At 51.2% G+C, this 25,532-nt stretch overlaps 1 protein-coding gene and 1 pseudogene across 1 annotated transcript in view; one reads left to right on the top strand and one right to left on the bottom strand.

The window, feature by feature from the left end:
- MYO15A (myosin XVA) overlaps positions 1-25,532 on the top strand; it is a 74,876-nt gene that overhangs the window by 23,162 nt on the left and 26,182 nt on the right. The window contains exons 12-46 of the mRNA XM_060203202.1: positions 869-982; positions 1,374-1,432; positions 1,518-1,641; positions 2,696-2,791; positions 3,095-3,226; positions 4,551-4,676; positions 5,118-5,195; positions 7,196-7,347; positions 7,440-7,485; positions 7,612-7,736; positions 9,290-9,407; positions 9,525-9,700; positions 10,125-10,209; positions 10,802-10,855; positions 10,946-11,027; positions 11,123-11,253; positions 11,522-11,617; positions 12,650-12,885; positions 15,912-16,093; positions 16,253-16,325; positions 16,444-16,635; positions 17,306-17,445; positions 17,542-17,651; positions 18,163-18,286; positions 18,417-18,484; positions 18,550-18,627; positions 18,723-18,912; positions 19,001-19,133; positions 19,260-19,365; positions 19,482-19,554; positions 22,264-22,382; positions 22,560-22,619; positions 23,827-23,902; positions 24,057-24,172; positions 24,261-24,376. Of these exons, the coding sequence (XP_060059185.1) occupies positions 869-982; positions 1,374-1,432; positions 1,518-1,641; positions 2,696-2,791; positions 3,095-3,226; positions 4,551-4,676; positions 5,118-5,195; positions 7,196-7,347; positions 7,440-7,485; positions 7,612-7,736; positions 9,290-9,407; positions 9,525-9,700; positions 10,125-10,209; positions 10,802-10,855; positions 10,946-11,027; positions 11,123-11,253; positions 11,522-11,617; positions 12,650-12,885; positions 15,912-16,093; positions 16,253-16,325; positions 16,444-16,635; positions 17,306-17,445; positions 17,542-17,651; positions 18,163-18,286; positions 18,417-18,484; positions 18,550-18,627; positions 18,723-18,912; positions 19,001-19,133; positions 19,260-19,365; positions 19,482-19,554; positions 22,264-22,382; positions 22,560-22,619; positions 23,827-23,902; positions 24,057-24,172; positions 24,261-24,376 (3,986 nt within the window). The remainder of the gene's footprint in view (positions 1-868; positions 983-1,373; positions 1,433-1,517; positions 1,642-2,695; positions 2,792-3,094; positions 3,227-4,550; positions 4,677-5,117; positions 5,196-7,195; positions 7,348-7,439; positions 7,486-7,611; positions 7,737-9,289; positions 9,408-9,524; positions 9,701-10,124; positions 10,210-10,801; positions 10,856-10,945; positions 11,028-11,122; positions 11,254-11,521; positions 11,618-12,649; positions 12,886-15,911; positions 16,094-16,252; positions 16,326-16,443; positions 16,636-17,305; positions 17,446-17,541; positions 17,652-18,162; positions 18,287-18,416; positions 18,485-18,549; positions 18,628-18,722; positions 18,913-19,000; positions 19,134-19,259; positions 19,366-19,481; positions 19,555-22,263; positions 22,383-22,559; positions 22,620-23,826; positions 23,903-24,056; positions 24,173-24,260; positions 24,377-25,532) is intronic.
- On the bottom strand, positions 4,191-4,354 carry LOC132542184 (U2 spliceosomal RNA; annotated as a pseudogene).

The raw sequence follows: 25,532 nt of genomic DNA, 5'->3' as shown, positions 1-25,532 counted from the left end.
GAGGTGGTGCCAGGGACTGAACCTAGAACCTCTGGGGTCTCAGACATGCAACTTTTTTTTTTAATTTATTTATTGGGGGGATTAATTAATGGTTTGCAGTTGACAGTAAAATATAATAGTTTATATATGCATAATAATTCTCGGTTTTCCTCATAAGAATTCAACCCCCACTAGGTCCTCCACTGCCATCATGTTCCAGGACCTGAGCTCTCCCCTCTACCCCACAACCAGAGTCTTTTACTTTGGTGAAGTAAATCAACTCCAGTGACATGCAACTTCTATACTTTAGTAGGCTGAGTTACATTCCTGGTCCTAATTCTGGACTTCCTATAAAGGTTCATTAATCTGCATATATATATTATATCACTGTTAATCACATTTTCTTTTTAAAAAAGATGTAGGCTGGAGAGATAACATAATGATTATGCAAAAAGACTTTCATGGGCTCTGAGGCCCCATGTTCAGTCCCTAGCACCAGCATAAGCCAGAGCTGAGCAGCTCTGGTGTATATGTGTGTGTGTGTGTGTGTGTGTGTGTGTGTGTGTGTGTGTGTGTGTGTGTGTGTATGCGTGTGCGAGAGGGGGAATATTAAAAAATAAAGGGTAGCTCCCAAATATGGGAAAGGTGTATAAATATTGTTGATTGTAAACCCCATCGATTTGATGTGATCTGGAACCCATATTCAGCTTAGGAGCCTATGTGACCTCTGCATCCCTGTAGATCTAAGCTCACATTCTGTGGTCATAAGTAGGAACATTCCAAGCTACCCCAATATCAGGACCCATCTTCCTCAATGGAACACTTTGCTTTCACATGAACATTAAAGTCAATGTATGAGCTCTGCCCACATTCTGCTTGCTGTTTGCAGACAGGAGCACAGGAGGTGGCCTCAGTAGTGAGTGCCCGAGAGATCCAGGTGGTGGCTGAGCTGCTACAGATTTCCCCAGAGGGCCTGCAAAAGGCCATAACCTTCAAAGTTACAGTGAGTCTGGACACCTGGGAGTTTCCCCTACCCCCAAGCTGCTGGCTAATGCCAAAAAAAAACCTCTTCTCTCTCTCCTCCACTTGTCTCCTTCTGGTCCTTGTCACACTTCTGGGTTGGGCCCAGAGGAGGGGTTACCTTAGACCCCAAAGATAGTGGCTCCCTGTCTCTAAACCTCTGCTGTAGTACTGTCATTTGGAGAGATCTTGGTATCCCTGGCTGACCTCCCTATGCCTGTGGATCCTTCTATCCCCTCCACTGGCCAGGCCAGGGCTGGAGTATATGCATGCCCCCAGGTCTCCTTCCCACCAGCTGACTCAGCCCATCCCTCCAGCTGCCCTTTACCCTGTCCCACATCCCTGCTGTCACTCAAGGTCATGCCCCTCCCCAGGAGACATTGCGAGAGAAGATTTTCACCCCCCTGACTGTGGAGAGCGCAGTAGATGCCAGGTGAGACTGCTTCCTCCCTGCCTGAGTCCCTGGCCCCCCAGCATTCCACACAGTGCCCCCTATGCCCACACCCTCTGTACTGCAGGGATGCCATCGCCAAAGTCCTGTACGCACTGCTGTTCAGCTGGCTTATTACCCGGGTCAACGCACTGGTGTCCCCACAGCAGGACACTCTGTCTATTGCTGTCCTGGACATCTATGGCTTTGAGGTGGGCCTGGGGGGTGTCTGGGGAAGTGCTAATGCTGCAACACTCCCATGTCTCTCTGCCTCAAGTTCTCTTCCTTTCTCAGCTCCCTTGTCTGGGGCACAGAGGGGTCACCCAAGCTCATGCAGTCAGGACATGGCAGAACCAAGATGAGAACCAGACAGAAGTTTCCAAGACATAAGTCTCTCTCACTGTCTTTCTCTCTTTTAGATTTGTTTTATTATATTTTAAGAGGGAGAAGGAGAGAAAAAGAAGCAGAACATCACTCTGGCACATGCTATGCTGGGAATTGAACTCAGGACCACATGCTTGAGAGTCCAGTGCTTTATCCAGTGCACCACTTCTGGGGCCTTGTGTCTTTTCCATAACACCCACACCCACACATACTTTATTTATTTCTTTTTTTTTCTGGTTTTTTATTGGGGAATTAATGTTTTACATTCAATAGTAAGTACAATAGTTTGTACATGCATAACATTCTCCAGTTTCCCATATAACAATACAACCCCCACTAGGTCCTCTGAATCCTTCTTGGACCTGTATTCTCCCCACACACACACCCCAGAGTCTTTTACTTTGGTGCAATATGCCAATTCCAGTTCAGGATCTACTTCTGTTTTCTTTTCTGATATTGTTTTTCAACTTCTGCCTGAGAGTGAGATCATCCCATACTCATCCTTCTGTTTCTGACTTATTTCACTTAACATGAATGTTTCAAGGTCCATCCAAGATCGGCTGAAAACGGTGAAGTCACCATTTTTTACAGCTGAGTAGTACTCCATTGCCACACACACTTTAAATGGGGTTAGGAGGAGAGAAAGAACCAGAACCCATTACTTTGGCACTCACAATGTCAGGAATGGAACTCAGGACCTCATTTTTAGGAGTCCAAGACCTTATCCCCTATGCCCCTTCCAGGTCACCATCATGAAGGAATCTCTTAGCACTCATTACCTTTGCTGCCCTGATCAGGGAAGTTGTCTGGCTGAGCAGGGGCCTGAGGGTGGGGAAGGCCCTGGGTGGGACCAGACTTATGCCCCTACCCTCCCACCCACAGGACCTCAGCTTCAACAGCTTTGAGCAGCTGTGCATCAACTATGCAAATGAGAACCTTCAGTATCTTTTCAACAAAATTGTCTTCCAGGAGGAACAGGTGGGCAGACCTTGCCACAGACACACCTCCCCGATGCACCCCTTCATGCCTCCCAGGAGTCAGATAGACAGATTGACTGTTTAGAGCAAAGCTGAGCCAGTCAGTGATGAAGGGGAGATGTGCTAGGGTATGGAGCCTGGAGAGACCCTTGTGAGCACCCCTACCCTCTTCAGAGCCTCCTAGATGGAGGGGGAAGCAGGTCCCAGCCAGGCCCCTGGGGGAGAACTCAACTGAGCAGGCAAGGCAGGTGGGCACAGGAAAGACCTACAGGCTGAGCTTGTTGCCTGCTGCCTGCTGCCCCAGGAGGAGTACATACGCGAGCAGATCAACTGGCGTGAGATCACCTTTGCTGACAACCAGCCATGCATCAACCTTATTTCGTTGAAGCCATATGGCATCCTGCGTATTCTAGATGACCAGTGTTGCTTCCCCCAGGTGAGCCACAGGGAACTCAGTAGCCACCCCACCCCCCAACTCTGGCCAGGGGCCGGGGCTCAGGACACCCATCCTGCCCCACCCATTAACCATCCAGGAGCCACCCAGGTGGGACAGGCTGCACCAGCCTGGAAGTCACAGAAGAAGACTGCCTGGAGGAGGCAGCCTCTGATTTTGATTGGAAAATGCAAGAGTAGCACCCTGGGTAGTGGAACTAGGCAGTAGCCTGGGAGGGAGTGCTGTGGCAAAAGCATTGGACTCTCAGTGATGAGGTCCTGAGTTTCATCCTCAGCATCACATGTGTCATAGTGATGCTTGGTTCTCTCTTGTTCCTTCTCTCTCTTTTTTTTTTTTTTTTAACCACAGCACTGCTCAGCTCTGGTTTATGGTGGTGCAGGGGATTGAACCTGGGAGTTTAGAGCCTCAGGCATTAGTTTCTTTGCATAACCATTATGCTATCTACCCCTGCCCTCATTCCTTCTCTCTCTCATGTTAATAAATCTTTAAAAAATAATAATAGAGGGAGCTGGGCAGTAGCGCAGCGGGTTAAGCGCAGGTGGCGCTAAGCACAAGGACCGGCATGAGGATCCCGGTTCGAGCCCCTGGCTCCCCACCTGCAGGGGAGTCGCTTCACAGGCAGTGAAACAGGTCTGCAGGTGTCTATCTTTCTCTCCTCCTCTCTGTCTTCCCCTCCTCTCTCCATTTCTCTCTGTCCTATCCAACAACGACGACATCAACAACAACAACAATAAAACAACAAGGGCAACAAAAGGGAATAAATATTTTAAATAATAATAATAATAATAGCCCCCACCAGCTGAGGGAGCCTAGAGTAGTGAAGTAATACTGTGGGTGACTTTCTCTCCCTCTCCTGGTTCCCTCTCAATCTCTGTCCAATAAATTTTTAAAAACTTAATAATAATAACAATAGCAGGATCAGAGAAACAGCATAATGGTTATGCAAAATATTTTTATAACTGAGGCTCTGAAATTCCAGGTTTAATCCCCAGCACTAGCATAAGCCAAAGCTGAGCAGGGCTCTGGTAGAAATACATACATACATACAATGTATTAAACTGATAAGAACAGATACTACACTTGATCTTAGTCAAAAGGCCGAGCAGCAATACAATGATAATGCTAATAGATTGCCAGGCTGGGTGCTAATCAGACATACCAATCTGCAAGGGTCCACTGAGGCCCCCCTGACCTTTGGTCATGGGTAGCTAGGTCTCATGCCTCCTTGATGATGACTGGGGACTAGTCAGGGCCAGAGAGCTTGGCCCCAGCTCCCTGGCCACCACTGACGCTCACCTGTCCCCAGGCCACAGACCACACATTTCTGCAGAAGTGTCACTACCACCATGGCGCCAACCCACTCTACTCCAAGCCCAAGATGCCACTCCCTGAATTCACTATCACTCACTACGCAGGCAAAGTCACCTACCAGGTGAGGGCTCAGTCCAATAGCTGTCCCCAGCTGCCAGCACCCTTACCTAGATCAGAAGGCTGAACGTAGCTTAGGGGCTGCTTTACTAGGCCCCCAGACAGGAGTCAAACTCCAGTACCACATGGGAGTGCCACAGCACCAGGGGGAACTCCAGTGGTATAGTGTCTCTCTCTTTGTGTGTATCTCCATCTGACTTTATGTGTATCTCCATCTGAAACAAAAAGAAACAGGATCAGGAGATATCTCACCAGTTAGGGCACCTGCCTTGCCATGTTCGTGGCCTGGCTTCAAGCCCAGGTTCTAGCCTCTTGGCTCTGCTAGTCTGAAGCTGAAGGGGCTTCACCTCTAGCCCTTCAGGGTCTCCTCTCCTCATTTGTAGGCCATGAGGGTAGAGAGGGCTGGGGCAGGTGGCCCAAACCTGAGTGGCATTGCCTGAGACAGGTGCACAAGTTCTTGGACAAGAATCACGACCAGGTGCGGCAGGATGTGCTGGACCTATTTGTGCGCAGCCGAATGCGGGTGAGCCACCCTTTGACACATCCCTCATCCATACTGGGTGCCCACAGCCAGGTCCCCTCAGAGTAGGAGACAGGCACACCTGGCCCACCCCAGACTCCTCCCATGTGCAATGCTGTGCGCTCTTGCTGCCTGCTACCTTTCTACACTGCTGACCCCCAAACCTGACAGCTGCCTCACTCATCCATACCCCAGCAGCCACCACACTGGGCTTCTTCCCATAACCTAAGGACATCCAAGAGAACCAGAGGCCATGGGGACTTAGGGCTACTCTGGGCTCCTCCAAGGCTCAGACACCTCAGTGCAGATACTGGCTGGCAAATGACCCCAACAGCACCGGCCTGCCACACACCCACAACACTTCATACACCCCTCACACTCCTTACACATACCTCACACCCATCACAAACTTCACTCACACTTCTCAACATACCTCACATACTTGACACGCATCTCTCACTCACCTTAAACACATCCCTCACAATCCTCATACCTCACATACCCCTCACTCAGCTCACATACCTCACAAGTCCCACACAGCTCACACACACCTCACATCCTTCACACACATCTCACAAACATCACATACACCTTATATCTCTTTTTTTTACATTTAAATTTTTTTTACTATCTTTATTTTATTTACTGGACAGAGACAGCCAGAAACCAAGAGGGAAGGGGTGCTAGAGAGGGAAAGACAGACACCTGCAACACTGCTTCACCACTTGTAAAGCATTCCCCCTGTAGGTGGGGACTAGGGGCTCGAACCTGGGTCCTTGTGCACTATAATATGTGCATTCAACTGGGTGCACCACCGCCTGGCCCCCACCTTCTATCTTTCACACAACTCACACACTTCAAAAACAGTGCACATATCTCACAACCCTCACACCTTACACACATCTCACACAACACTCACACACCTCTCTCACATTCCTCACACATTTCTCACATACCTCACTCACCTTACAGCTCATATACTTGACAAACATATCCCTCAGAAACCTCACATACCTCACACACAATTCATACCTCACACACTTCTCACACCCTTCACACAGCTCAAACATACAGTTTAACACCCTTCACACAGATCACATACACCTCACACACCTCAAAACAGTTCGCTCACCTCACACATCTCACACAATACTCACATACCTCAAACACACCTCATACCCATCATACTCTTTATACATACCTCACACTCTCAAATACCCCTCACATACTCCTCACACCCTTCACTCATACACTCATTTTTTAAAAATTATTTATTTATTTATTTATTATGAGAGGGGTAGGAGAGAGAGAGAAAAAAAAAAAACAGACATCACTCTGGTACATGTGCTGTCAGGGATTGAACTCAGGACCTCATGCTTGAGAGTCCAGTGCTTTTTCCACTGTACCACCTCCCAGACCTCACTCATACACTCTTCACATACCTCTGACAGTTCAAACACACCTCACAACCCTCACATACCCCTCACACACTTCACACCCCTCACATGCCTCACACACAACTCACACCCCTCACACAAACCCTTATCATCACATTCCTCGTGTACACCACACACCTCACATAACACCTCACACAGCTCATATGCACCTCACATCCCTCACACACCCAATACCCCGCATAAATCCCTCAAACACTTCACATACTCTTCACATACCTAACACAATACCTCACATATTCAAAATCCCACACAAACCCTTCACACACTTCACATATACCTTTCACACATACTTAACACACAATTCACACATCCCTCACACACATCCCTCACCCCTCACACAGTCAGTCTTAAGTACTGTGGGCCTCCCCCTGTAGTCACAGCAGAATCTGGAGCCAAGCAGCCACTGTGGGCCCTGGGCTGTGAGTGCCCTGAAGACTTCCTACAGAAGGATCCGGTGGCCTTGCAGAGACCTGGGAGGAGGCCAGCGGCTGTGTCATGTGGCACCTGCCACCCTGGCTCCTTGTCCTTTCCCTTTTCCCCTGTTAGGTGGTGGCACACCTCTTCTCCAGTCAGGCTCCACCACAATTGGCCCCCCAGCGCCTGGGCAAGAGCAGCTCCATCACATGGCTGCACAAGGCACACACCGTGGCTGCCAAGTTCCAGCAGTCGCTCCTGGATCTGGTAGAGAAGATGGAGAGGTGGGTGGGCCCCCACACTGACCTCACACTCCCCAACCTGTAAGCATCCTCCTTCTGGGAACCTTACACTGCCCTCACTCCACTCTCCCCAGGTGCAACCCCTTGTTTGTGCGGTGCCTGAAGCCCAACCACAAGAAGGTACATGATGGTCCAGTTCTCAGGGATGTCTCACACAATTTCTCCCCTCTGGAGGAGGGCCTGCTGCACCCTACCTGCCCAGCCCCCTGGGTCACTGTCAGATCTGTGATCTGGGTACCCCAACAGGAACCAGGCCTCTTTGAACCAGACATAATGATGGCACAGCTGCGCTACTCAGGGGTTCTAGAGACGGTGCGGATCCGAAAGGAGGGCTTCCCGGTGCGGCTGCCCTTCCAGATGTTCATAGACAGGTATTTCTGTCAGAGTGGCTTCTGCATCCCACAGATTCACTTCCCCATAGTGCTTGGGGTACACAGCTCAGGCAGCACAGGGCTAACCCCATGCAGCTCCTTAGGGTGCACATTGCATAAGACCTGCAGCACTCATGGTCATGTGATAGGCAGATGTGCTATTTGCCATATTGCAGATATTTAGTCTCTTGTGTCAGATGCTGAGTGATTCTCACAGTTATTGTGACACATTTTCAGCAGATGGCAGTGAAGTAAGACCTGTTACAATTTTCCAGCTGCGGGACTCCAGACTGTTGAGGATGAAGGGCATTTTCCTTCCTTCCTTCCTTCCTTCCTTCCTTCCTTCCTTCTTTCCTTCTTTCCTATCCTCCTTCCTTTCTTGTTTTCCTTCTTTTTTATTATGTTTTTTAATTATTATATATTTTAAAAGAATTTATTTATTCATGAGAAAGGAGGAGAGAGAGAAAGAACAAGACATCACTCTGATACATGTGCTGCTGGAGATTGAACTCAGGACCTCGTGCTTGAGAATCCAATGCTTTATCTACTGCGCCACTTATTATTTATTTATTTATTTGCCTCCAGGGTTAGTTATTGCTGGGGCTTGGTGTCTGCACTCCAAATCCACTGCTCCTGGAGGCTTTTTTTTTTTTCCTATTTTTGTTACCCTTTGTTCCTTTGATGTAATTATTGTCGTTGTTATTGCTGTTGTTGGATAGGACAGAGAGAAGTTGAGAGAGGAGGAGAAGACAGAGAGGTGGAGAAAAAGACACCTGCTTTACTTCTTGTGAAGCGACACTCCTGCAGGTGGGAAGCCGGGGGCTTGCTTCATGCCATATGTGCTTAACCTAGTGTGCTACTGCCCTCACCTCCTTTTAAAAAATTTATTTAGGAAGTCGGGCGGTAGTGCAGTGGGTTAAGCACAGGTAGCACAAAATACAAGGACCGGCATAAGGATCCCGGTTTGAGCCCCAGGCTCCCCACCTGCAGGGGTGTTGCTTGACAAGCGGTGAAGCAGGTCTGCAGGTGTCTATTTACTCTCCTCCCCTCTGTCTTCCCCTCCTCTCTCCATTTCTCTCTGTCCTATCCAACAAGGATGACATCAATAACAACAACAATAATAACTACAATAATAAAATAACAAGGGCAACAAAAAGGGAATACATAAATATTTTTTAAAATATATTTATTTATTAGAGAGAAGTGGATGTGATGCCAGGAATTGAACTCACACTTGAGAGTTCATCATGTCACAGCACCATCTCCTAGGTCATTTAAACATTTAAACAAATATTCATTCATTCATTAATGAGAGAGAAGCAGACCACTTGCAATGCCAGGTATTAAACTCAGGATGTCACGCCTGAATGTCTGCCACTTAACCCACTGTACTCCCTCCTAGGCTGCTACAGAGCCTTTTTCTGCTTAGCAGGTGCTATGAGCACAATCCCTGTGGGGACCTGGGGCTTTTGGAGAGAGAGTCCCAGGTGAGAATGTAGCAGTGTCTGGCAGCCGGGTTGCCCCCAACCCCAGACTAAATGTGGGCCCTGCAGGTATGGCTGCCTTGTGGCCCTTGGGCATAGCCTTCCAGCCAGTGGAGACATGTGTGTGTCGGTGCTGAGCCGCCTGTGCACGGTCATGCCAAACATGTATCGTGTAGGTACCAGCAAGGTAAGCCTCCTTGTCCACCTGCAGTACCAGGAGTCCCAAAGCCCAGGGTTCTACAACTGGAGCCTAGGACATGTGTCCCCTTTCCCGAGGCTTGAGAGCCCATTGCCCACCCCCCAGCTATTTCTGAAGGAGCACCTGCACCAACTGCTAGAAAGCATGCGGGAGCATGTGCTGCACCACGCAGCCCTCACCCTACAGCGCTGCCTGCGTGGCTTCCTCATCCGTCGCCGCTTCTGCTCACTACGCCACAAGATTGTCCAGCTGCAGAGCCGGGCCCGTGGCTACCTGGCCAGGTACACAGTCAGGGTGCCTCCACCCCACCCCAAGATCAGGTATCCTCTGAAACTGCTGGAGAGAAACTGTGGATGAGCCTGGGAGTGAACTCACCTTTCCTGGAGGCATTCAAGCTGGGGGCAGGGAGTGTCTGTCCCATCTAGCCCTGGCCCTTGGCACTGCTAACTGGGAGTCTGACCCTGAGAATATCCCCAGCCTGATGGGAAGGCCCTGATACAGGTGCTTTAATCCATCCACACTCCTCCTCATTGCTCAACTTGCTATGTGACCTTAGCCAAATGGACACCCCTCTCTGATCCCGAGTCAAAAAATGCCAGAAAGAAACAGGAGCTCCCAGTCCAGGCTGTCTTGGTCACCCCTGCCCCTTGGTAATCCTACCCCCTGTGCTCCTCTCAAGGCTCTACTGTCCTCCCACACCCTCAGGCAGCGCTATCAGCAGATGAGGCAGAGTCTGATCAAGTTCCGGTCCCTCGTACACACATACATGAGACACCGTCGTCACCTCAAGGTGCAAACCCCACCCCTGCCCTTGCCCAGGAGCTGGGCTCTGCTCCCTTGGGTCCAAAGAGCAAGGGAGGGGACTGTTGGCCTTTGAGAGACTTCGGTTTGAATCCCTGCTCTGATCCCTAGCTATGTCACCTTGGCCTTTCCCCCACTGGTGCCTGGGGTTTTGGGAGAGGGTTGGGGTTGTGGGGGGATGAATGGAGGGTTTGGCCTGCTGGTGGGTTCACCAGCTTTTGTCACCTGCCTGTGGCTGTTCCCCCATGAATGTGCCTGATCTGGTCTGATTGTGGTAGTTCAGCAGGCTGGGCCCAGCAGGGGTGGATGGAGAGCTAGCCTGCTTGGCTATACTAGATGTGGCTCTTGGTGTCACTCAGAGATCTGGGGGAGGGATGTCCACACAGACCTACTTCCTGAAACCAGCTGTTGGTTGGGTCCCCCCTTCTCCAGAGCCCACTCTCTCGGCCCCTGGCCCCTGTCTCTTGCTCTGTTTTCCTCCTCTCCTTGTCTGTGTGGCTGGGGTGGGACAGTCGCTGCCGAGCCTGTTGCCTCTGCCCACGGCCTGGTGCCCCGTCACCGTGACCGTCTGCTCCCCGCAGCTGAGGGCAGAGCAGAGGCTCCTGGTGGAGGAGGCGCGGCTGTGGGAACAGGAGGTGGGTTCGGGGCCTGGGGTGGGGGCAGACAGGGGACCAGTAAACGGCCAGGGTATGGCAGGCCTGTCCTCTCACACTCACCTCCCCCAGGAGCTGAGTAATCGGGAGGTGGTGGCAGTGGGTCATCTAGAGGTGCCGTCGGAGCTGGCCAGGCTGCTGCATGCTGCAGAAGGTAGGTCAGCCCTGGGGGGTGGGGGGGGGTGGTGGTATCTATCTGAGTGCAGGGCAACAGGGGAATTGGGTGCCCCATGCATTCTCCCTCTTCAGGCCTCAGGTTGAGTCGGAGGCCTCGCGTGGGCCCAGTGCGGACACCCCGGCTGCTGGCTGAGCCCCGAGCCACACTGCCCCTCGATGTCAATAACTACTCCATGGCCAAGTTCATCAGGTGCCACTTCATGGTGAGTGGGGTGAGGCCAGACCAGCTTGTACTCCCTCAAGCATCTACTCTGTGGGTGGCCACCTCCAAATCTGACTGCTGGAAAGTGAGGGTCTGTGGGCTCTGGAGACTTGGTCAACAGGAGAAGGTCTCTATGGAGAGAAGTCCCAAAGTAGAGTTGCCACAGTTGTCTGGGAGGAGCTGCCAGGGGCCCACATGTCTGGCACCTCTATCTCCCTCCTCAACTCCCTGCTGCCCAGCTGTATCCCCTTGCTCTCTGTGTCCCTCAGGAGCCGGCCTTCGGGATGCTGACCATGCCCCTGCAGTCACCCCTCATGCGGCTGCCAGCTGAGTTCCACGTGGAGGCTGTGAACATCTTCAAGCTGGTACGCCTCTGCCCAGAGGATGGGGTGGGGGCAAGGCTGGGCCTCCTCTCTAGGATGGGGCTTTTTTCTGCTCTCAGGAAGCTTCCTGCCAAACAGCTGGCTGTAGGCCTTCCTGGAGTTTTCTAATAACAGGCCAGGCTGAGGACTAAGAAATGGCTCACCTTGTTGGGTCCAGGATTTGAGACATGGATTTGAACTCTGAACACCATGTAGGAACACCTGCATTGGGGGGGGGAGAGCTTCATGAATGGTGGAGCAGTGCTGTGGTACCTCTCCTACTCTCTTCTCTCTCTCTTCCTCTGTCACTTTCTATCTAAGAAATTTTTTTAGAAAAAGTCTGCTTGTAGGGAATCATTCAGATACAGAGCCCCAGTGATAACTCTGGTGGCAAAATAAATAAAAGAGCAGGTCAGGCCTTCCCCTTCAGGACTTCCTAGTCTGTGGAGGGAGATGGAGCAGACCTGAGCAGTGGCCAGCTGCATGAACAGGGGGAGATATGGATACTGAGTTCAGATGGGGTCCCTAGCCCAGTCGTGATCAGAGACAGAGAGGGCTTCCTGGGGAAGGTGACATCTTTGTCAACATGGAAGAAATCATGCTCTGCCAGCAAATGGAAGAAAGCACCAAGAAGATGCTGGTGTGGGCAGAACAAGATGACAGAGAGGGAAGGAGACAGAAAGGAGACCCAGAGCTCAGATTCCACCCCAGGAGATCTCTAAGAGACCAAGGAAGGTCTCTGTGGAGCTATGGAATGTTATGAGATGCCCTCAGGCCTTCCCTCTTTGTCATCTTGATCTGCCCACACCAGCATCTTCTTGATGCTTTCTTCCATTCTCTGGCAGAGCATGATTTCTTCCACATTAACAAAGATGTCACCTTCCCCAGCAAGCCCTCTGGAGGAAGAGAATATAGGAAAAGGGGTGATCTTGGATCCTTGGGAGTCAGCCCCCAGCCAGTCAGGACAGCAGGACCTGGGAGCAGGACCCACAAAAAGAGATTCCCCAAGCACCAGAAGAGCTTGTCTGCTCCCAGGTCCTGCGCTTCATGGGTGACCCCTGCCTGCATGGCATGCAAGAGACCATCTTCGGGAACTATGTGGTGCAGCGGGGGCTAGTGTTGCCTGAGCTGCGTGATGAGCTCCTGGTACAGCTGACCAACCAGGTGTGGCACAACCCCAGTGTCCACAATGCTGAGCGTGGCTGGCTCCTGCTGGCCGCCTGCCTCAGTGGCTTTGCACCATCCTCGCGCCTCGGCAAGTACTTGCTCAAGTGAGTAAGGGTGCGTGTGTCTGTGTGTGTTGGGGAGGTTACTGATGAAGACAAGGGGCAGGGAGTGAGGGAGCAAGCCAAGAGGGGAAGGACTTCACCAAGAAGGATGGGAGCTGTGAAACCAAAATAGCTCACCTGGACAATGCACCTACCTTGCCATATGTGCGACATAGGTTCAAGCCTGGCCCCCACTGCACTGGAGGAGCCTCTGGTGTTGTGGACTCTTTCTCTTTCTCCATCTTTGTGTCTCTTTCTAGCTGAAGACATCAGTCCAGAGTGATGATGCCTCAGCATCAGCCCAAAGCTAAATCAAACCCAAACAAAACAGTGAGATCAAACACAGGAAATCCAGTCCCCAGAGGATGGCAAGACCAGGATGGAGGGAATTTGGGGAATCGTGGGGGTAGAGTAGGGTGGTAGTTAGGAGCAAAGGTCCTGCACTCATTCTGAGGTTGAACTCCAGTTTAGCCACATATAAGCTGTGTGATCTTGGACAAGCTTGTCACCTATAAAATGGAGATAATGAGAGGAGCTACTGGTGACAGTGACCTGCTAGGTGACAAGACTGACTTGTGGGCCTGGGAGACAGCATAGTTATGTTTTTTTGGTTTTTTTGCCAGAGTACTACCTAACTCTGGTTTATGGTAGTGGTGGGGATTAAACCTGGGACCTTTGGATCCTCAGGCATGAAATTCTCTTTTGCATAACCATAATGCCGTTTCCATAGCCTATGGAGAAACTTTCCTGCCTGAGACTCAGAGGTCCCAGGTTCACTTCCTGGCACCATAACCTGGAGCTGAGCAGTGCTCATGTGAAAATAATAATAATAAAAATCTCAATGTACATTTTGCGGCCTGGGTGGTGGTTCATTAGGTAAAGCATCAGACCTAAGAACTTGGAAGTCCTAGTTCAATCTCCAGTATCACATGTAACACATGGTTCTCTCTCTCTCACTAATAAATTATGTATCTTTTCTTTTTTTTTTGCCACTAGCATATTGTAGAGTGTGGTGCCTGCATGGTGAATCCACTGCTTTGGTGGCCTTTTTTTTTTTTAAATTAGAGACAAAGAAATTGAGAGGGGAGAGGAAGAGAGATATAGACGGGGCTAGGTGGTGGTGCACCTGGTTCAGTACTAAGTGCAAGGACCTGTGCAAGGATCTGGGTTAAACCCCCAACACACACACACACACACACACACACACACACACACACACACATATGCAAGGGGAATGCTTCAAAAGCAGTGAAGCAGGTTTCTATCTTTCTCCCTCATTCTCTATTTCCCCTTCCCTCTCAATTTCTCTCTTTCATTTTCCAAATAAAATGGAAAAAAATGGCTGCCATGGGCAGTGGATTCATAGTGCTGGCAGCAAGCCCTAGCAATAACCATAAAGAGAAGAGGAGAGAGAGAGAGAGAGAGAGAGAGAGATCTGCAGCACTGTTTCACCACCTTTAAAGTTTCTCCCTTGCAGGTGGGGACCAGGGGCTTGAACCAACCTGGGATCCTTTCATGTTGGCCTTGGAACCTTGGGCCTTACCAAATCTTGTTCAGCATCATCCTAGAGCTCTGGACTGGAGCTAGAAATCCTTCTGAATTAACCTGATACCTTTTCTTTCACTTATTAGTTTATTTTTACTTCTGAAAAAAAAATTTGGACAGGGATAGATAGCAAAATGGTTATGCAAAGAGACTCATGCCTGAGGCTCCAAAGTCCCAGGTTCAATCCCCCACACTACCATAAGCCAGAGCTGAGCAGTACTCTGGTAAAAAATAAATAAATATATATATATTAACCAGAGCACTACTCAACTCTGGTTTATGATCAAACTGGGGATTGAAATTGAAACCTCAGGACTGGGGAGACAGCATAATGGTTATGCAAATGACTCCCATGCCTGAGGCTCTGGCGGTCCCAGGTTCAGTCCCCAGTACCACCCTTAGCAAGAGCTGATCAGTGCTCTAGTTTCTCTCTGTATATTTCTCTCTCATTAAAATAAATAAAGTACTTAAAGAGAGAGAGAGAGAGAGGAATTTGTTTTTAAAAAGGCAAGGGTGGGGTCTGGGGAGTAGCACAGCTGGGTTAAGTGCACATGGCACAAAACGCAAGGACCAGCGAAAGGATCCTGGTTCAGTCCTCAGCTCCCCACCTGCAGGGGTGTTGCTTCACAAGCGATGGTCAATTCACAAGCGGTGAAGTAGGTCTGTAGGTGTCTATCTTTCTCTCTGTCTTCCCCTCCTCTCTTCATCCTATCCAACAACAGCAACTATAACAACCACAACAAGGGCAAGAAAATGGGAAAAATAGCCTCCAGGAGCAGTGGATTCATTGTGCTGGCACCAAGCCCCAGTGATAACCCTGGATGCAAAAAAAAAGGGGGTCAGGTAGATAGCATAATAGTTATGCAAAGAGACTCTCATGCCTGAGGCTCCAAAGTTCCAGGTTCAATCTCCCCCACAATAAGCCAGTTAAAAAAAAAATAGAAAAGATAAAACAGAAACTGAACTGAAACCTCAGAGTCTCAGGCATGAAAGTGCTGTCTCCCCAGCCAGCCCTTTTTATTTATTTTTAATATTTTATTTACTTATTGAACAGAGACTGAGAAATTGAGAGAGAAATGGGAAAGGGAGAGATCTGCAGGCCTGCTTCACTACTCATGAAGTTTTACCCTCTGCAAGTGGGGACTGGAGTCTTTCCACACGGGATTGTGTGCACTCACCTGGATGCACCACTGCCTAGTCCTGCTACCTTTTCTGTTAAGATTTGTATTTATCAGTGAGAGAGAACGGGGAAGAGGGAGAGAGGGAAAGAGAAGCAGAGCATCACTTTGGCATATGTGATGCTGGGGATTGAACTTGGGTCCTCAAGCTTGAGAGTCCAACCACATCCCCTCCCAGGCCACAGCTGTTCAGTGTCCCCTTAAGATTCTGGGCTGGCCTCCACCTCCCTCAGGCCTCAGAGTCCTCCACTCCCCACCCCCCACTGTCTAGTGTACCTCCTCCACCCTGCCCCACTCCCCCACTAGGTTTGTGTCTGACTATGGGCCAGGAGGTTTCCAGGCTGTGTGCCAGCACCGAATCATGCAGGCCCTGGGCCGGGTGCAGCAGCAAGGTTCTGCAGCTGCCCGCACCTTCCCACCAAGCCAACTTGAGTGGATGGCACTGCGAGAGAAGGCGGGCATGGCACTGCTGGTGGGCTGCTTCAGTGGTGAGGCTCTGAGGAGGGGCCTGCTGGGGTGACCAAGAGGGGTCACAGTACAGGGTGGGCCAGGCTAGGCCTGGGGGATTTGAGGGGCTGGCCAGTGTGCATTCTGGCCCTGGGTCTAAGTAAAAGGGAAGGCCAAGCCAGCACCCACTGCTGCCCCAGGTGATCAGTTCTCCTGCCCAGTGCACTCCTGGAGTACGGGGGAGGAGGTAGCCGGAGACATCCTGAGACACAGGTACCTGGGACGCCTGGCCCGACATACCCTCCTACTACTGAGCATAAAGAGCTGGGGGGAGGCAGATCCCCCAAAGGGTCTCTGGGCCTCCCTTTGACCCCATGTACCTTTCACCCAGGGGCCTGGCAGAGGGCTGGCGGGGCTGGACAGTGGCCCTGCAGAATGGGGCGCAGTGGACAGAGCTGGCAGGTCATGACTATGTGCTTGACCTGGTGTCTGACCTGGAGCTGCCCCAAGACTTCCCACGTCAGAAGTCCTACTTCATTGTGGGTGTGGAGGGAGCCAGGACCAGCAGGGGCAGCCTCCGAGGGTAGGTGGCTTCCTGGGCCCCTGCATCTGGATAGCCTCTCCTGACTAAAAGAACCCCTCCCTCCCAGCTGCTGGGAGAGGCTAAACTCCAGCTGATGCCCCACTCCCCCCAGGACATGGAGCTCACCAAAGGGATCTTCCATTCTCTTTCTTCTCCTGGGTCAACTTTTTAGTTCAGATGGAGAGATAGAGAAGGAGAAAAGACACCACTGTGGTGTTTCTGGGGCCAGCTGCTCCCTGTCCCTCCACTCAGGGTATTTGGGGACTGCTGGGATAAAGAGGCATCCCCACTGCCCCAACCACAAGGGCACCTGCCAGCAGTGGTAGCCTGATGGATGCTGACACTAGAGCTTCCCTTAGTGCTGCAGCACCTTCCGTGTACTGGGACTGAACTTAGGTCATAAGAATGGTAAGGCATGCTTTACTCTGCAAACTATCTCTCCACTTAAATATATATTTATGAGAGAACCAAACTATCACTCTGGTACACTCAATGCCTTAAACTGAACTTGGGGCCTTATGCTTTATCTACTGTGCAACCTCCTAGTCCACCGGTCCCACTTTTTAAGGGAATAGATCCCCCCAATTCAAGGGCATGAGGAGAACTAGGGTGGGGCTCGAGGAGGACTGTAGTGTTTCTGTAGCCAGCTACTCTCTGTCCCTCCACTCAGGGTATTTGGGGACAGCTGGGATGAGGAGGCGTCCCCTCAGCCCCAACTACAAGGACACCTGCCAGCAGTGGCAGACTCTGACAGATGCTGCAGCCACAATGAAGACGGTACACATAGAGGGACTGAGGCCAGAGAGAGAAAGTAGCCCACTAAGCTCACCCAGCTGTGGCCTCTGAGAGCCTGGGGGCTGTGGGAGCTGGGAATGCAGGTTGAAACCACCATGACCCTTGTGTCCCCCCCCACCCCCACAGATGCAGACAACTTCAATGAGCCCGCTGTGCCCCAGAAGGGCTTGGACGGCTACCTGGACAACCTTTTCCACCCTGTGCTGTCTTGTGGGGACACGGTAGTGGGGATGGCGGGAGGCACGAGACCATGTGGCTTATTGCAGGGGTGGGGGAGGGGGGTAAGACTGAGTAGAAGGGTATCTCCAAGGATGGAGCTGCCCCATCTCACCCCAGGAACAGCCACAAGTCCAGGCCCTCCACTGGCGGGGAGCCAACCCCCAGGGCCACTGAGCTCCTGGAGCTTGGTGGATGACCCTGTTGTTGGAGTCCATGAGATGCCCCCCCCACACACACATGTACACACAACATTGTGCACTCAGGAAGGCACTCAGGAGACACACACACATACACACCCAGCTTCAGTGGCAGCCCTGAGCAGGATGTGACCCTCTTAGAACCTCAGTTTGTAGTCCTGGGGGAGGACTATGGGGAGCATTGACTGTGCTGGGCAGTCGACCCTCACTCTACCAGCAGGAGGTCCCGGGCATGCAGGAGGTGTCAGGTGCCTGTTGCCTTGTAACCCTGGGAGCACAGCCCTGGGGCGGTCACTCGAGCCACCTGTCACCCCAGGATCTGGAGAAGCCAACAGCCATTGCCTACCGCATGAAGGGTGGAGGCCAGCCTGGAGGAGCTGGCAGCAGCAGCAGCACCGAGGACCCCCACAGGAGATCCCCAGAGCCAAAGCCAAAGCCCAGTCAGTTCCCTGCTGGGATGCAGCATTGGAGGTTGAGGGGAGGGGCCCTTGCTGGTTCTCTAGGCAGCCTGGGTCCCAGGGGCTGAGTGGTAGGTGGGGACGCTCTGACCTGCCCCTGTCTCTGGCCCAGTCCCTGGCCTAGATGCCTCCACATTGGCCCTCCAACAAGCCTTCATCCATAAGCAAGCTGTACTGCTGGTGAGTGGGGGACATGGGGTGGGGGTCCCATGCCTGGGTCCCCTAGTCATGGCCTCTCTCCCCAGGCCCGGGAGATGACCCTGCAGGCTATGGCACTCCAGCAGCAGTCCCTAAGCCCAGTCCCCCAGTCTCTTCCCCTAGAGGTGAGTGTTCCAGGGCATGCAGGTTTGACTGTGGGGTGCCCCAGGCCCATCTGTGGGGCACCCCAGGAAGCCCACCTCCTATCTGCTCTCTGCAGAAACCCCTGGCCCCAGAGGCACAGCCGAAGTTTGTGGGTGTGGGCCCCCCTGCCAAGCCAGTGCTCCTGTGTTCCTCCTCCATTGTGAAGCCCCTGGTGCCAGCCCTTTTGTCCCGAGCCCCCAGACCACCCCCCAGCAAACCTGTGGCTGCCCCCATTCTAACTCAGGACCGAGCTACCGCAGAAACCTGTGAGTGTCCTGTGTGGGGAAGGATGGGGCTGGCTGGGGGGTGCCCCCACTTCCAGGCCTAAACCTGCCCCCATCATCTGGCCTACAGCCTTGCCCTCCTCAGAGCTGATCCGCTACTCCACACTCAACTCAGAGCACTTCCCCCAGCCCACACAGCAGATCAAGAGCATCGTGAGACAGTGCCAGCAGCCAACCCGTGGTGCCCGGCCTGGGGCCCTCAGGTCAGCCCCCAGCCCTAACAGGGGTGCTTGCTCTAGGTGCCCATCTAGCATCTGGCACCCAGTGCCCACACCCAGCCTTTAGGGAGTGGCCTGGGGTGGGAGGAGGAGACTAATTCCTACCCACAGGAAGGATGGCGGGAGGGTGTTCGTGACTCGGCCAGACCCCCACGCAGAGGCCCTGCTGATCCTTAAGGGGCAGATGAGCCAACAAGCAGCAATGCTGGGCACCCAGGTGAGGCTTGGCCATCTGGGTCCCTGAAGGGCAGAAGGCTGAGGGAGGATTCTGGGGCTAAGCTCCAAGTTCTACTCACTACCTCCTTCTGAGCACTGTCCTTGGGGTGGGGACAGGTGCCCAGAGAGGCTGTGGCCCTGGTGAAGCCAGTGACCAGTGCACCCAGGCCATCCACAGGGCCCACCCCAGGTAATGGGCCAGGAGGGCTGGGGGCGGTTGTCAGGTGGCAACAGGGGAGGTATCCAGGTGTGTACACACAGGTGAGTCTCCCTGTACAGGTCCCTGAGCCCCGTGGACATGAGTGTGGTTATATGACTTCAAGTCTGACATCCCAATACTGTGCTCAGCCAAATTTCCCACTATGTGAGCAGGGAGATGGCACAGTGAATAAAATGCTGAGCTTTCAAGCCTGAGGTTCCAGATTTGATCCCAAGCATCATATGTATCAGAGTGATGCTCTGGTTCATCCTCTCTCCTCTTTCCTCTCTCTTGTCTAGACCATAAATAAATCTTTTTTGTTTTTTTTTTTTAGAATTTTTTTTCTTTCCTTGCAGGTTTTTTCCCCCTTTATTTATTGGATAGAGACATCCAGAAATCAAGAAGGAAGGGGGTGATAGGGAAGTTGAAAGATAGACACCTGCAGCGTTTTTTTCAGCACTTGTGAAGCTTTCTCCCTGCAGGTGGGGACCAGGGTCTCGAACCTGGGTCCTTGTGCATTGTAACATATGCACTCAACCAGGTGTGCCACCACCTGGCCGCCAAATCTTTTTTTTTTAATTCCTATTAAAACACTTCAAGATTGTACAATTCTTACTGAAATGTTAAACATGGGAGAAGAGGAAAGTTAAATGCCTTGCTTGAGATGACACAGCTTACAAGTATCTGATCAAAGATAGAAACCAGGTTTCATAGTGTCACAGTCAGAACCTTACCCCCATACCCTCTGCCTCACAGTAGCCACCATAATCTTAAAAGATATACATCAGGGGAGTCGAGCGGTAGCGCAGCGAGTTGAGTGCACATGGAGCAAAGCGCAAGGGCTGGCACAAAGATCCCAGTTTAAGCCCCCGGCTCCCCACCTGAAGGGGAGTCGCTTCACAGGTGGTGAAGCAGGTCTGCAGGTATCTATTTTTCTCTTCCCCTGTCTTCCCCTCCTCTCTCCATTTCTCTCTGTCCTATCCAACAACAACAACAGCAATAACAACAACAGTAATAACTACAACAACAATAAAAAAAACAACAAGGGCAACAAAAGGGAAAATAAATTAATTAAAAAAAAAAAGATGTGGTCCGGGAGGTGGCGCAGTGATGTCTTTGGACTCTCAAACATGAGGTTCTGAGTTCAATTCCCAGCAGCACATGTGCCAGAGTGATGTCTGGTTCTTTCTCCTCCTGTCTTGCTCACTAATAAGTAAATAAAAACTTTAAAAGAAAAAGATATACATCAGGGGCTGGGATGGTGGCACACCTAGTTGTGCCCACACGTTACAGTGCACAAGGACCTGGGTTCAAGCCCAAGTCCCCACCTACAGATGGGAATCTTCACAACTGGTAAAGTACTTTCTTGCTTCCTCTCCATCTCCGTCTCTCCTCTCAACTTCTCTCTGTCTCTATCCTGTAAATAAATAAATAAAAACAAACTTAGGGGAGTCGGGCGGTAGCACAGCAAGTTAAGCACACGTGACATGAAGTGCAAGGACAGGAGTAAGGATGCCGGTTCCAGCCCCCAGCTCCGCACCTGCAGAGGAGTTGCTTCAAAAGTGGTGAAGCAGGTCTGCAGGTGTCTTACTTTCTCTCCCCCTCTGTCTTCCCCTCCTCTCTCCATTTCTCTCTGTCCTATCCAACAACAATGACAGCAATAACAACAATAATAACTACAACAATAAATCAAGGGCAAAAAAAGGGAATAAATAAATATTTTTAAAAATTAAAAAAAAATTAAGAAAAGAGAAGCATTACAAAGTGCAGGGAGAGGCACAAGGACCCTGGTTCGAGTCCCTGTAGGAGCATCATTTCACAAGCAGTGGAGTAGTTCTTCAGGTGTCTTTCTCTCCCCTTCTCCATATCTCATATCTCAATTTCTCTATGTCCTATCCAACAATAACAGCAACAATTACAATAATGGAAACAATGGCTTCCAGGAGCAGTGCAGGCACTGAGCCCCAGTGATAACCCTGGAGGCAAAAAAAAAAAAAAAGGGAGGCTGGGCAGTAGCACACCAGGTTAAGTGCAAGGACTGGTGCAAGGATCCCGGTTCCAGCCCTGGGCTCCCCGCCTGAAGGAGATCTCTTCACAAGTGATGAAGCAAGTCTTAAGGTTCCTTTCTCTTCCCTTCTCTGTCTTCCCCTCCTCTCTCCATTTCTCTCTGTCTTATACAACAACAACAATGGCAGCAATGACAACAATAACAATAATAACAAGGGCAATAAAAATGGAAAAAATGGCCTCCAGGAGCAGTGGATTTGTAGTGTAGGCACCGAGCCCTAGCGACAATCCTGGAGGGGAAAAAAAGAAAAGAAAAGAAGGAAGAAAAAAAACAGAAATTGAGAAAGGGATAGACTCCTGCAGACCTGCTCCACCACTTGTGAAGTGACCCCCCTGCAGGTGGGGAGTGAGGGGCTTGAACCACAATCCTTGAGTAGGTCCTTGCTCTTTATGCATTGTGTGCTTATCCTGGTGTGCTACTGCCCGGCCCCAGTATAAGAGTCTTTTGCAGAACTTAATGATGCTCTCTCCAGCGAGTCTAGCACTTTAGCTACTGTGCCACCTCCTAGGCCGCAGCACAGGAGATGTTCTATGTGTGTCTCACAAAAGCTGAGCATCATGTGTGTGTGTGTGCAAGCTAGTGTGACTGGGTGCCCCCCTCCCAGCCCCTTCCCACATCCTCTGTACCTCCAGTGCTGCCTTCTCGATCCCTGGAATCCATGGAGGAGCCTATCCAGACCCGGCTGCACCACCTCAACCCCAGCTTCTATGGCTACCATGATGCCCCCTGGCGGCTCTTTCTGCGCAAAGAGGTGCCCAGAGCTAGGGGAGAGGCAGGAGAAGGGCAGCTGCCTGGTGTGGTGGTGGGGGGGGGAGGTTTTCTGAGAGAACTGAGCCTGGGAGCTTCAAGGCTAGCTGTATCTCAAGTGGGCAGGGTATGCAGTCAGGGAAGTGCTGCCTAGAGCTCCTCATGAAACCCCCACACATAGGTGTTCTACCCCAAGGACAGCTACAGCCACCCCGTGCAGCTGGATCTCCTGTTCCGGCAGGTGAGGAATCCTCTGCCTTTTTTCTTTTTCTTTTTTAATTTAATTTAAGGTGCTGGGAGTGGGACAGATAGCATAATGGTTATGCAAACAGACTTTAATACCTGAGGCTCCAAAGTCCCAGGTTCAATCCCCCACACCACCAAAAACCAGAGCTGAACAGTGATCTGGTAATAATAATAATAATACCCCACCTGCAGGGGGAAAGCTTTGCACGTGGTGAAGCAGTGCTGCAGGGGTCTCTCCCCCTATCATTCCTTCTCTCTCAATTTCTGGGTATCTCTATCCAATAAATAAAGATAATTTTTTAAAAAATAATAATAATTTAAGGGGGACAAATGGTGGTGCACCTGGTTGAACACACGTTACCATGCACAAAGACCTAGGTTCAAGCTCCGAGTCCCCACCTGCAGGGGAGAAGCTTCAGAAGTGGTGAAACAGATATCTCTATCTCCCTCATCTACCTTCCCCTCTCAATTTCTCTCTGTCCTATCACAAAGAAAGACAGAATGAGTGATCTGGGACATGATGCAGTGGATAAAGCATTGGACTCTCAAGCAGGAGGTCCCAATTTCAATCCCCGGCAGCACATATACCAGAGTGATGTCTAGTTCCTTCTCTCCTAACTTTCTCATTAATAAAATCTTTTTTAAAATATTTATTTTATTTTTTATTTATTCCCTTTTGTTGCCCTTGTTGTTTTATTGTTGTAGTTGTCCTTGTTGAATAGGACAGAGAGAAATGGAGAGAGGAGGGGAAGACAGAAAGGGGGAGAGAAAGATAGACACCTGCAGACCTGCTTCACCACTTGTGAAGCGACTCCCCTGCAGGTGGGGAGCTGGGGGCTCGAACCGCGATCCCTCAGCTGGTCCTTGCGCTTCGCGCCACTTGCGCTTAACCCACCGCCGGACTCCCAATAAATAAAATCTTGAGAGAGAGAGAGAGAGAGAGAGAGAGAGAGAGAGAGAGATTGAGAGAAAGGAAGACAGGTATGCAGAGCCCTCTTCCTGTGGACAGGTCCACGAACCCACACTTCACTCCAGCCAGACTCAGTGAGTCCTGATAGTCACCCAGCGCTGAGTTCTCAGTGGGCTGCAGGGAGAGGGAGAAGAGAGGGCCTTGTCATATAAATGATTCTGTTGCCTGGGTTTTGGAAGGGAGTCGTGCCCCACCCCCACCCCTCACCACCAGTCACGGCCCCTCCCCACAGATCCTGCACGACACCTTCTCTGAGGCCTGTCTGCGCATCTCCCAGGAAGAACGGCTCCAGATGAAAGCACTGTTTGGTACCCGGCAGGGCATGGGGGGCAGGGGAGGACAGTACTGCCAGGCCCTGTGAGCCCCCAGACTTCCTGTCCTGTCTGCTGTGACCTGCCTCCCTGCCGCCTGCAGGCTGGCAGGGGCAGACCCGGTGTTCTGACCTGCTTTGGCGTCTCCCAGCCCAGAGCAATCTGGACACGCAGCGCCCCCTGGTGACGGAGAGCATGAAGAGGGCTGTGGTCAGCACCGCACGGGACCACTGGGAAGTCTACTTCTCCCGCCTTTTCCCCGCCACGGTGCGAGCCTCCCCACCCTCCAACCCCACGCCTGAGGGGCTTTGGGGATGCAGCTGGCAGAGCCTCACACGCCCCTGTCCATGCCCAGGGAAGCGTGGGCACTGGCGTGCAACTCCTGGCTGTGTCCCACACTGGCATCAAGCTTTTGCACATGGTTCAAGGCAGCGAGGCCAGCAGACGGCTGCGAGTGCTGCGTGCTTACAGGTAACAGAGGCAGGAGGGCCAACTGGAGGGAAGGGTGCCTGGCAGACTGCACAGCCCCTGCCAAGTGCTCACAGTGTACAGCTTCTATGCCAGGATTTCTTTACCCAACCTGTTGTAAAGATGCATTTATTTATTAATCAATGACAAGGAGAACCAAGGTGTTATCTGGCAGTGTGATGCTGAGGATCGAGCTCAGGACCTCATGGTGGAGAGTCCAGTGGCTTATCCACTCTGCCTCCCTTGAACCACGTAAATCCATTGTAAATATGATTGATTGAGCATCAGAAAGACCAGCTGCTTATCTCAGGTCTCACAGTCCAGCAGTTGCAGGAGCAAGGGCCCATCCCGAGGCCAAGGCCTCAGCTCAGCTCGTCCCCTTTGGTGGGGCAATTGTGTGGTCACAAGTACCATCTGATGCAGCCAGGTGGGGAGAAAGGGTGATTCCACATGAGACTTATGTAGTTTTTGGTCCCCTCCTTGTCAGCAATCAATCCCTGAATATATATATATATGTGTGTGTATATGTATATGTATATGTATATGTATCATTGGATAGATACAGAGAGACATTGAGAAGGGGGGGAGATAGAGAGGGAGAGAGACAGAGCTTTTCCCTCTGCAGGTGGAGATGGGAGCTTAAACCTGGGCCCCGGGAGTCAGGCGGTAGTGCAAGCGGGTTAAGCGCACATGGCTCGAAGCGCAAGGACTGGCATAAGGATCCTGGTTCAAGCCCCTGGCTCCCCACCTGCAGGGGAGCCGCTTCACAAGTGGTGAAGCAGGTCTGCAGGTGTCTTTCTCTCCCCCTCTGTCTTCCCTTCCTCTCTCCATTTCTATCTGTCCTATCTAACAACAACAATGAAAAACAACAAGGGCAACAAAAGGGAAAATAAATAAATAAATATAAAAAGAAGAAAAGAAAAAAAAAACCTGGGCCCCTGTGCACTGTACTGTGTGCTTTTAACCAGGTGCACCACTACCTGGCCCCAGTCCCTGACTTTATTTCTTTTTTTAAACTTTATTTTATTTTAATGAGAAAGAGATACCACTCATTTCTGGCTTGTGGTGGTGCTTGGGATTGAACATGTGACCTCAGAGCCTCAGACAAAAAAAAAAAAGAAAGTCTTTTTGCAGAACCATTATGCTCTCCTCCCTGCCC

Source organism: Erinaceus europaeus, chromosome 12 (assembly GCF_950295315.1).
Source record: "Erinaceus europaeus chromosome 12, mEriEur2.1, whole genome shotgun sequence".
NCBI classification, from domain to species: Eukaryota; Metazoa; Chordata; class Mammalia; order Eulipotyphla; family Erinaceidae; genus Erinaceus; species Erinaceus europaeus.
The sequence above is the reverse complement of the archived record's forward strand: the minus strand, read 5'-3'. Positions and strand labels throughout refer to the sequence as shown.